The 12,521-nt window shown below is 43.7% G+C and overlaps 1 protein-coding gene across 1 annotated transcript in view; it reads left to right on the top strand.

The window, feature by feature from the left end:
* The window catches only part of MDN1 (midasin AAA ATPase 1), a 1,255,339-nt gene that overhangs the window by 532,604 nt on the left and 710,214 nt on the right, over positions 1-12,521 (top strand). Inside the window, 1 exon segment of the mRNA XM_053710546.1 lies at positions 10,535-10,723. Coding sequence (XP_053566521.1) covers positions 10,535-10,723 — 189 coding nt within the window.

The following is a 12,521-nucleotide window of genomic DNA, read 5'->3' as shown; positions in this document are numbered from 1 at the left end:
TAATGTTATGAAAGAAGCATTATATAATATGCCCGAATTAAGGGGCAAGCGCGATAGCTCTGGGTTAAGGAAAGAGCGCACTGATGACACGAGAGCCATGTCTGATACTGCGTCACAATTTGCAGAACATGAGGACGGTGAGCTTCATTCTGTCGGTGGCGGTTCTGATCCGGGGAGACCGGATTCAGAAATTTAAAATTTTAAATTTAAGCTTGAGAACCTCCGTGTGTTACTAGGGGAGGTATTAGCGGCTCTGAATGATTGCGACACGGTGGCAATCCCAGAGAAATTGTGTAGGTTGGATAGATACTATGCGGTACCGGTGTGTACTGACGTCTTTCCTATGCCAAAAAGACTTACAGAAATTATTAGTAAGGAGTGGGATAGGCCCGGTGTGCCTTTTTCCCCTCCCCCAATATTCAGAATAATGTTTCCTATAGACGCCACCACACGAGACTTATGGCAGACGGTCCCTAAGGTGGAGGGAGCAGTTTCTACTTTAGCCAAGCGTACCACTATCCCGGTGGAGGATAGCTGTGCTTTCTCAGATCCAATGGATAAAAAATTAGAGGGTTATCTTAAGAAAATGTTTGTTCAACAGGGTTTTATTTTGCAGCCTCTTGCATGCATTGCGCCTGTCACGGCTGCAGCGGCATTCTGGTTTGAGTCTCTGGAAGAGGCGATTCGCACAGAGCCATTGGATGAGGCTTTGAGCAAAGTTAGAACCCTTAAGCAAGCTAATGCGTTTGTTTCAGATGCCGTAGTACATCTAACCAAACTTACGGCTAAAAATTCCGGATTCGCCATACAGGCGCGCAGAGCGCTCTGGCTTAAATCCTGGTCAGCGGATGTAACTTCCAAGTCTAAGCTACTTAACATTCCTTTCAAAGGGCAGACCTTATTCGGGCCCGGCTTGAAGGAAATTATTGCTGACATTACGGGAGGTAAGGGCCACGCCCTTCCTCAGGACAGGGCCAAACCAATGGCCAAACAGTCTAATTTTCGTGCCTTTCGTAACTTCAAGGCAGGAGCAGCATCAACTTCCTCCGCTCCAAAACAGGAAGGAACTACTGCTCGTTACAGACAGGGTTGGAAAGGCAACCAGTCATGGAACAAGGGCAAGCAGGCCAGAAAGCCTACTTCCGCCCCTAAGACAGCATGAAGACAGGGCCCCCTATCCGGAGACGGATGTAGTGGAGGTCAGACTTTCTCTCTTCGCCCAGGCTTGGGCAAGAGATGTGCAGGATCCCTGGACGTTGAAGATTATATCTCAGGGATACCTTCTGGATTTCAAAGCCTCTCCTCCACAAGGGAGGTTTTATCTTTCGAGGTTATCAACAAACCTAGTAAAGAGAGAGGCATTTCTACAATGTGTACAAGACCTCTTAATCATGGGAGTGATCCACAAAGTTCCGCGATCGGAACAGGGACAAGGATTTTACTCAAATCTATTTGTGGTTCCCAAAAAAGAGGGAACCTTCAGACCAATCTTTGACTTAAAGATCTTAAACAAATTCCTAAGGGTACCATTGTTCAAGATGGAAACCATTCAAACCATCCTACCCATGATCCAAGAGGGTCAATATATGACCACAGTGGACTTAAAGGATGCTTACCTTCACATACCGATTCACAAAGATCATTATCGGTACCTAAGGTTTGCCTTTCTAGACAGGCATTACCAGTTTGTGGCTCTTCCCTTCGGGTTAGCCACGGCCCCGAGAATTTTTACGAAGGTTCTGGGCTCACTTCTGGCGGTACTAAGACCACGAGGCATAGCGGTGGCTCCGTACCTAGACGACATTCTGATACAAGCGTCAAGTTTTCAGAATGCAAAGTCTCATACAGAGATAATTCTTGCATTTCTGAGGTCGCATGGGTGGAAAGTGAACGTGGAAAAGAGTTCTCTGTTACCACTCACAAGGGTTCCTTTTCTAGGGACTCTTATAGATTCTGTAGAGATGAAGATTTACCTGACGGAGTCCAGGTTATCAAAGATTCTCAATGCTTGCTGTGTCCTTCATTCCATTCCAAGCCCATCAGTAGCTCAGTGCATGGAGGTAATCGGCTTAATGGTCGCGGCAATGGACATAGTGCCATTTGTGCGCCTGCATCTCAGACCGCTGCAACTAGGCATGCTCAGTCAATGGAACAGGGATTACTCAGATCTGTCCCCTTTGCTAAATCTGGACCAGGAGACCAGAGATTCTCTTCTCTGGTGGTTGTCACCGGTTCATCTGTCCAAAGGAATGACCTTTCGCAGACCAAATTGGACGATTGTAACAACGGATGCCAGCCTTCTAGGCTGGGGAGCAGTCTGGAATTCCCTGAAGGCTCAGGGTTCGTGGACTCAGGAGGAGAAACTCCTTCCAATAAACATTCTAGAATTAAGAGCAATATTCAATGCTCTTCTAGCTTGACCTCAGTTAGCAAGACTGAGGTTCATCAGATTTCAGTCGGACAATATCACGACTGTGGCTTACATCAATCATCAAGGGGGAACCAGGAGTTCCCTAGCGATGTTGGAAGTCTCGAAGATAATTCGCTGGGCAGAGTCTCACTCTTGCCACCTGTCAGCGATTTACATCCCAGGCGTAGAGAACTGGGAGGTGGATTTCCTAAGTCGCCAGACTTTTCATCCGGGAGAGTGGGAACTTCACCCGGAGGTATTTGCTCAACTGATTCATCGTTGGGGCAAACCGGATCTGGATCTCATGGCATCTCGCCAGAACGCGAAGCTTCCTTGTTACGGATCCAGGTCCAGGGACCCGGGAGCGGTGCTGGTAGATGCATTAGCAGCCCCTTGGGTTTTCAACATAGCTTATGTGTTTCCACCATTTCCGTTGCTACCTCGACTGATTGTCAGGATCAAACAGGAGAGGGCATCGGTAATTCTGATAGCGCCTGCGTGGCCACGCAGGACCTGGTATGCAGACCTAGTGGACATGTCGTCCTGTCCACCATGGTCTCTTCCTCTGAGGCAGGACCTTCTAATTCAGGGTCCTTTCAACCATCCAAACCTAATTTCTCTGAGGCTGACTGCCTGGAAATTGAACGATTGATTCTATCTAAGCGGGGGTTTTCGGATTCGGTTATTGATACATTAATACAGGCTCGGAAACCTGTGACCAGAAAAATTTACCATAAGATATGGCGTAAATATTTATATTGGTGCGAATCCAAGAGTTACTCATGGAGTAAGGTTAGGATTCCTAGGATATTGGCTTTTCTACAAGAGGGTTTAGAAAAAGTTTTGTCCGCTAGTTCGCTAAAGGGACAGATTTCAGCTCTGTCTATTCTTTTACACAAACGTCTGGCAGAGAATCCAGACGTCCAGGCCTTTTGTCAGGCTTTGGCTAGAATTAAGCCTGTGTTTAAAGCTGTTGCTCCTCCGTGGAGCTTAAACTTGGTTCTTAAAGTTCTTCAGGGTGTTCCGTTTGAACCCCTTCATTCCATTGATATTAAGCTTTTATCTTGGAAAGTTTTGTTTTTGATGGCTATTTCCTCGGCTCGAAGAGTCTCTGAGTTATCTGCCTTACATTGTGATTCTCCTTATCTGATCTTTCATTCAGACAAGGTAGTACTGCTTACTAAACCTGGGTTTTTACCTAAGGTTGTTTCTAACAGGAATATCAATCAAGAGATTGTTGTTCCATCATTATGTCCTAATCCTTCTTCAAAGAAGGAACGTCTTTTGCATAATCTAGAAGTGGTCCGTGCTCTGAAGTTCTACTTACAGGCAACTAAAGATTTTAGACAAACTTCTTCTCTGTTTGTCGTTTACTCTGGACAGAGGAGAGGTCAAAAGGCTTCGGCTACCTCTCTCTCTTTTTGGCTTCGTAGCATAAAACGTTTAGCCTATGAGACTGCTGGACAGCAGCCTCCTGAAAGAATTACAGCTCATTCCACTAGGGCTGTGGCTTCCACCTGGGCCTTTAAGAATGAGGCCTCTGTTGAACAGATTTGCAAGGCTGCAACTTGGTCTTCACTTCATACTTTTTCCAAATTTTACAAATTTGACACTTTCGCTTCTTCGGAGGCTGGTTTTGGGAGAGGTTCTACAGGCAGTGGTTCCTTCTGTTTAATGTTCCTGCCCTGTCCCTCCCTTCATCCGTGTACTTAGCTTTGGTATGGGTATCCCATAAGTAATGGATGACCCGTGGACTGAACACACTTAACAAGAGAAAACATAATTTATGCTTACCTGATAAATTTATTTCTCTTGTAGTGTGTTCAGTCCACGGCCCGCCCTGTCTTTTTAAGGCAGGTTCTAAATTTTAAAATTATAACTCCAGTCACCACTGCACCTTATAGTTTCTCCTTTCTCGTCTTGTTTCGGTCGAATGACTGGATATGACATGTGAGGGGAGGAGCTATATAGCAGCTCTGCTTGGGTGATCCTCTTGCAACTTCCTGTTGGGAAGGAGAATATATCCCATAAGTAATGGATGACCCGTGGACTGAACACACTACAAGAGAAATAAATTTATCAGGTAAGCATAAATTATGTTTTCTTTTCCTACAGGTCCATAATAGGGAGTGAAGCGCTTGTCACACCTAAGGAGCAGCATCTGTCCTGCTCTTGATCTAAGGTAAGCGCCTTTGCCTTCTAGGTACAGAAGGATAACAGCACTTAAGAGGTTTATCCTCTTTTTTTTTTTTTTTTTTTCCCCCCCAGATCTTTCCGTTGGGACTCCATACTCCTTATTAAGGATTCATATTGAGGACATGGCACTTGAGTATTTTTATATAGTATGAAACTCAAATATGGGGAGTTCATTTGGCCAGGGGATTTCATGGGTTAAAATTAAAGGAGTATAGGTAAATTAATATATATACAGGTCGAGTCCTTTTAATTATTATGGCTTATGTTAAACTTTTTTAATGTCTTTATATTTTTGCAGTTTTTTTCAAACTGCGGTTTCTACGCGCTCTTTTTAGAGCTATGTAAATTTCTGTGACAGTTTTTTCTGTTTACCCGCTCACGTGATAACCGCACTTCTGCTTTTACGGAGGCCAGCGGTTGGAGAGTGTTTTGTGCAGCTGTCTTTGACTGAGCTTGTCAGTCTTCTGTATCGGCTCTGTTTATCAGCTCACTGGATTACCGGAGGAGAGAAATCACTTCTAGAAAGATATTTTTTCTGGCTGGTAGGAGCCTCAGGCGACTAAGGCAGTTTTCAAAGTTATATTTATATATGTGAATCTTTTTCAAGTGTTTAATGTTTTATATTTAACTGAAGAATTAAAATGTCTTTTTTGCACATTGCTAGTGGACCTGTTATTCTAAGTTATAGATGCAGAACAGGAACATCTCTATGGGATAGATGTTTGCTTTGTTTAAACAACCAGATTGCCCTATCTATGCAGTTTTGTTCCTCATGTTTAGCAAAGACATTAAAATGTAAAGAAAAATGTTTCCTTTCTGAGCCAAGTGTGTCTCAGGATACTGTGCGTGACATGCCTCAGCTTTCTCCTCAGACGTCCCAAGCCTTAATTGTTTCTCATACTGTGCCTTCTGTGTCCACTCATCCACCAGCGTTTTTTTATTTACCTGGGGATTTTGCCGCTTAGATTTCTTCTGCAGTAACAGCAGCTTTCCCTTTATTGGTTAAGTGTAAGAGAAAATCTGCCTGATTGTAAGGCTTCTGACTCTAGGTCTGCATTAGCCAATCTTTCTCAGATGTCTGATGAGGAGAATAATACCGTAGATTCTGAAAGTGAGATATCAGACTCTGACACTTTAGCAGAAAAATCTTCAGAAACTGAAGACGTTAATTTTAGATTTAAGCTTGAACACCTCCGGTTACTATTGAAGGAGGTTTTAGCTACTTTAGATGACTCTGAACATTCAGTTGCTGTCAACCCCATTTTGTCTTCTAAATTGGATAGAGTTTGATTCCCCATGTTCTGAGGAGGTTTTTCCTGTCCCAAGGAAGATGTCTGAAATTATTGCTCAGGAATGGGATAAGCCAGGGATTCATTTTTCCCCTTCCCCTGTTTTTAAGAAAATGTTTTCTGTTTTCTTTTCTGTTTCTGACTCCGTTACTCATGGTGCACTGTTCCTAAAGTAGAAGGAGCTATTTCTACTCTTTCTAAGATAACTACCATTCATATAGAGGATAGTTGCCCTTTTAAGCACCCAATGGACAAGAAGCTAGAGGCTTACTTAAAAAATATGTTCATCCATCAAGGGTTACAGTGGCAACTGGCAGCGAGTATTGCTATGGTTGCGGGAACTGCATCTTATTGGTGTGATGCATTGTCTGAGCTTATTACAGAGGAAACTACTGTAGAGGAGATCAAAGCTCTCAAATTGGCCAATACCTTTATCTGTGATGCCAATATGCAGATAATTCGTCTGGTAGCTAAGATGTCTAGCTTCACGGTACAAGCCCGCTGGGCTCTTTGGTTAAAATCTTGGTCGGCCGATGTCTATTCTAAGGCCAAACTTTTGTCTTTACCATACAAGTTAAAGACTGCTTGGACCTGGTCAGACGGAGATCATTTCAGAAATTACAAGTGTAAAGGAATCTTTCCTACCTCAGGACAAGAAGAATAGACAGAGGTCGTCAGACTTCTAATTTTCATTCTTTTCGTAACTTTAAGGAACAAAACCAGATCAACCCAGATCCTCTTGGAAATCCAACCAGCCCTGGAACAAGGGAAAACAAAACAAGAAACCTTCTGCTGACTCTAAATCAGCATAAAGGTGCTGCCCCGATTCCAGTGTGGATCAGGTGGGGGGCAGACTTCCTGTTTTTCGTCAATCCTGGATTTGCAATGTTCCAGACCCTCGGGTGGTGGACATAGTATCCCAGGGTTACAGAATGGGATTCAAGTCTTGCCCTCCAAGGGGCAGATTTCTTCTGTCAAGATTATCCTCAAACCAAATAAAGGAGGCCTTCTTAAACTGAGAGTTATTGTTCCTGTCCCTCTGACAGAACAGGGTCTAGGATTCTATTCAAATCTGTTTATGGTTCCCAAAAAGGAGGGAACTTTTTGGCCCATTCTAGACCTCAAGTGTCAACAAATTCCTCTGGGTTCCGTCCTTCAAGATGGAAACTATTCGTTCCATGTTCCCTTTGGTACAGGAAGGTCAATTCATGACGACCATAGACCTCAAGGACGCGTACCTCCATGTTCCCATTCACAGGAATCATCACCAGTTTCTAAGGTTTGCCTTTCTGGACAAACATTTCCATTTTGCCGCACTTCTGTTTGATCTTGCTACGGCACCCAGAATATTCACAAAGATTCTGGGGGCTCTTCTGGTAGTGATCAGATCCCAGGGAATTGCTGTGGTGCCATACCTAGACATCTTTGTTTAGGCGTCATCTTTTCAACTATCAAAATCTCTTTTCTACGTTCCCATGGGGGGAAAGTGAATCTGGAAGAGTTTTCTCTTGTTCTAGCTACTAGAGTGTGTTTTTCTAGGGACAATCATAGATTCCCTGTTCGTGAAGATTTTCCTGACGGACATCAAATTACAAACTTCTTGCTTTTCTCTCCAGTGTGCTATTCGTCCATCAGTGGCTCAGTGCTTGGAGGTGATTGGTCTGATGGTGGCATCCATGGACATCATTCCTTTTGCTTGGTTCCATCTACGATCGCTGCAACTTTGTATGCTCCGTCAATGGAACGCAGATCATTCAGATTTATCACCAGAGGATAAACCTGGACCCTCTAACAAGAGACACTCTTTCGTGGTGGGTGTCACAGGAACATCTGTCTAGGGGCACTTGCTTTCTGAGTTCTTCCTGGGAGATTGTCACTACAGACGCCAGCCTGTCGGGCTGGGGAGCTGTTTGGGGTCCTCTAAAGGCTCAGGGCCTGTGGACTCGGGAAGAGTCCTCTTTTCCCATAAATATCTTGGAGTTAAGAGATATCTTCAATGCCCTATTAGTGTGGCCTCAACTGTCGTTGGTCCGGTGTATAAGATTCCAATTGGACAACATCACCTCAGTGGCTTACATCAACCACCAGGGAGGGACTCTGAGTTCCTTAGCCATGAAGGAGGTGACTTGTATTCTGCAGTGGGCGGAAGCCCACGATGATTGTCTTCTATCTGCCATCCACTTTTGAGGAGTGGACAACTGGGAGGCATATTTTCTAAGCAGACAGACCTTTCATCCCAGGGAATGGACTCTCCATCCTGAAGTGTTCTCTTGGGGGTTCCAGAGTGGGATCTGATGGCGTCAACCATGGTTCCAAAGTACGGTTCAATGTCAAGAGATCCTCAGGCCGTACTGATAGATGCTCTTGCAGTTCCTTAAAGGTTTCCTCTGGCTTTTTTGTTTTCTCCATTTGCTCACCTTCCACGAGTCGTTGCTTGTATCAATCAGGAGAGAGCATTGGTGATACCAATAGCTCCTGCATGGCCTTGCAGGATCTGGTTCGCGGATCTAGTAAGGATGTAATCTCTACCTCCTTGGAGTTTACCTCAGAAGAAAGACCTTCTACTTCAGGGTCCTTACCTACATTCTCTGAAGCTAACTCCTTGGAGATTTAACGCCTAGTTCTATCTAAACTGTTTTTTTTCTGAAGCGGTCAATGAAACTATGATTCAGGCTCGAAAACCGGTTACTCGTAAGATTTACCATAAGATATGGTGTAAATATCTTTATTGGTGTGAATCTAAGCGGTTCTCCTGGTGCCGGGTGAGGATTCCCCGCATTTTATCTTTTCTTCAGGATAGACTGGGTTTATCAGTCAGTTCTCTGAAGGGTCAGATTTCTGCGTTATCTATCCTTTTACACAAACGTGTGGCAGACCTACCAGATGTTCAAGCCTTTGTACAGACCCTGGTTAGAATCAGGCCTGTGTTTAAGCCTGTTGCTCCCCCGTGGAGCCTTAATTTAGTTTTTAAAATTTTGCAGCAGGCTCTGTTTGAGCCAATGCTTGTTGATATTAAATTATCCTGGAAAGTTTTGTTTCTTGTCATTTCTTCCGCTCGCAGAGTGTCAGAACTTTCTGCTCTGCAGTGTGATTCCCCGTACCTTATTTTTCATACTGATAAGGCGGTCCTTCTTACTAAATTTCTCCCTAAGGTGGTATCGGATCGAAACATTAATCAGGAAATTGTTTTTCCCTTTTGTCCTAATCCTTCTCAGAAAGAATCTCTTGCATAACTTGGATGTTATGCAGGATCTAAAATTCTACTTGCAAGCTACTAAAGATTTTCGGCAATCTTCTGCCCTGTTTGTTTTCTCTTCAAAAACGTAAGGGTCAGAAGGCCACTTCTACTACTCTTTCCCTCTGGTTAAGAAGTAAGATTCGTTTTGCTTATGAGTCAGCTTGACAGCAGCCTCATGAGAGAATTACGGCTTATTCTACTAGGGCTGTCTCCTCTCCTTGTCTTTCAAAAATGAAGCTTCTATGGATCAGATTTGCGGCAACATGGTCTTCTCTACATACTTTGTCCAAATTCTACAAATTTTATACGTTTGCCTAGGACGAGGCTTTTTTTTGGGAGAGAGGTTCTTCAAGCGTTGGTGCCTTCTGTTTAGGTCCTCCTATTTTTTTTTCTCCCTCCCTGTTCATTGCGTGTCCTCAAGCTTGGGTATTGGTTCCCACTAGTAATTGGAATGATGTTGTGGACTCTCCATGTCATAGGAAAGAAAACAAAATTTATGTTTACCTGATTTCTTTCTTTCCGAACATGGAGAGTCCACGACCCCACCCTCTTTTTTTTAATTATAATTCAGCAAGTTTTTTTTAAATTAACCTCAGGCACCTTTTCACCCTTGTGTTTTTCTTCCTTTCCATTTCCTTCGGCTGAATGACTGGGGATTATGGGTGAGGGAAGTGACACTTAACAGCTTTGCTGGGGTGCTCTTTGCCTCCTCCTGCTGGCCAGGAGTTGAATTTCCCACTAGTAATTGGAATGAAGTCGTGGACTCTCCATGTCTGGAAATAAATTTATCAGTTAAGCATAAATTTTGTTTTTATACAACTTTCCAATTTACTGCTATTCTCTAATTTGCTGAATTTTCTTGGTATCCTTTGTTGAAGAAGTAACAATGCACTACTGGGAGCTAGCTGAATGCATTGGGTCCGCCAATAAGATGTGGCATGTATATGCAGCCACTAATCAGCAGCTCCTGATTCTACCTAGGCATCCTTTTCAACAAAGGATATCAAAAGCACAAAGCAAATTAGATAATAGTAAATTAGAAATTTGTTTAAAATCACATGCTCTATCTGAATCATAAAAGAAAAAAATTGGGTTTCATGTCCCTTTAAGCTTCAAAGAAATGTTTTGTTTTAAAAATATAATTAGAAATATGTAATTGAAAAGGAATATTATAGGGCAGCAAAAGGTGCTTTATCTTCCCTGCTTCATGAAGCTACATTCTAATCTCATTGTTTCCTAGCAGTTTTTTTTTACTACAAAGTTGCATGTAGGTGACCCTTAGTATTTTTAATATCCCTGAATTAGAGATTTTTTGTGTATCTGATAAAGCATTTATAATTTATCTCTCATACTGTTTAGTATGTATATCTGATCTTGCATAACAATATTTTTTTTCTTTAGCTTGACAAGGAAGTCATGGTAGAAAGAAAATGGGGTCATAGAGGAGGACCATGGGAGTTTAACCTCCGTGATTTATTTCGCTGGTGCCAACTTATGCTGGAGGACCAATCATCTGGTGGCTATGATCCATCCCAGCATGTATTTCTGGTCTATGGAGAGAGAATGAGAACTAAAGAAGACCGGGAAAAGGTGCAGTTTTAAAATCAACTTAGGTTTTTATGGAACATAAACCTAGCAGTATTTCTTCTGTTATGTGTGATCAGTCCACGGGTCATCATTACTTCTGGGATATAACTCCTCCCCAACAGGAAATGCAAGAGGATTCACCCAGCAGAGCTGCATATAGCTCCTCCCCTCTACGTCAGTCCCAGTCATTCTCTTGCACCCAACGACTAGATAGGATGTGTGAGAGGACTATGGTGATTATACTTAGTTTTTATGACTTCAATCAAAATGGAAACTATTCGGACTATTTTACCCATGATCCAAGAGGGTCAGTACATGACCACAGTGGATTTAAAGGATGCTTACCTTCACATACCGATCCACAAAGATCATCACCGGTATCTAAGGTTTGCCTTCTTAGACAGGCACTACCAGTTTGTAGCTCTTCCATTCGGATTGGCTACGGCTCCAAGAATCTTCACAAAGGTTCTGGGTGCCCTTCTAGCGGTACTAAGACCGCGAGGGATTTCGGTAGCTCCGTACCTAGACGACATTCTAATACAAGCTTCAAGCTTTCAAACTGCCAAGTCTCATACAGAGTTAGTTCTGGCATTTCTAAGGTCGCATGGATGGAAAGTGAACGAAAAGAAGAGTTCTCTCTTTCCTCTCACAAGAGTTCCATTCTTGGGGACTCTTATAGATTCTGTAGAAATGAAGATTTACCTGACAGAAGACAGGTTAACAAAACTTCAAAATGCATGCCGCGTCCTTCATTCCATTCAACACCCGTCAGTAGCTCAATGCATGGAGGTGATCGGCTTAATGGTAGCGGCAATGGACATAGTACCTTTTGCACGCCTACACCTCAGACCGCTGCAACTATGCATGCTAAGTCAGTGGAATGGGGATTACTCAGATTTGTCCCCTACTCTGAATCTGAATCAAGAGACCAGAAATTCTCTTCTATGGTGGCTTCATCGGCCACACCTGTCCAGGGGAATGCCATTCAGCAGGCCAGACTGGACAATTGTAACAACAGACGCCAGCCTACTAGGTTGGGGCGCTGTCTGGAATTCTCTGAAGGCTCAGGGACTATGGAATCAGGAGGAGAGTCTCCTTCCAATAAACATTCTGGAATTGAGAGCAGTTCTCAATGCCCTTCTGGCTTGGCCCCAGTTAATAACTCGGGGGTTCATCAGGTTTCAGTCGGACAACATCACGACTGTAGCTTACATCAACCATCAGGGAGGGACAAGAAGCTCCCTAGCAATGATGGAAGTATCAAAGATAATTCGCTGGGCAGAGTCTCACTCTTGCCACCTGTCAGCAATCCACATCCCGGGAGTGGAGAACTGGGAGGCGGATTTCTTGAGTCGCCAGACTCTTCATCCGGGGGAGTGGGAACTTCATCCGGAGGTCTTTGCCCAAATACTTCGACGTTGGGGCAAACCAGAGATAGATCTCATGGCGTCTCGCCAGAACGCCAAACTTCCTCGCTACGGGTCCAGATCCAGGGATCCGGGAGCAGTTCTGATAGATGCTTTGACAGCACCTTGGAACTTCAGGATGGCTTATGTGTTTCCACCCTTCCCGCTGCTTCCTCGATTGATTGCCAAAATCAAACAGGAGAGAGCATCAGTAATTCTAATAGCACCTGCTTGGCCACGCAGGACTTGGTATGCAGATCTAGTGGACATGTCATCCTGTCCGCCTTGGTCTCTACCTCTGAGACAGGACCTTCTGATACAGGGTCCATTCAAACATCAAAATCTAACTTCTCTGAAGCTGACTGCTTGGAAATTGAACGCTTGATTTTATCAAA

This window comes from Bombina bombina, chromosome 4, assembly GCF_027579735.1.
Source record: "Bombina bombina isolate aBomBom1 chromosome 4, aBomBom1.pri, whole genome shotgun sequence".
Taxonomy (NCBI): Eukaryota; Metazoa; Chordata; class Amphibia; order Anura; family Bombinatoridae; genus Bombina; species Bombina bombina.
This window is presented reverse-complemented; position numbering and strand designations above follow the sequence as displayed.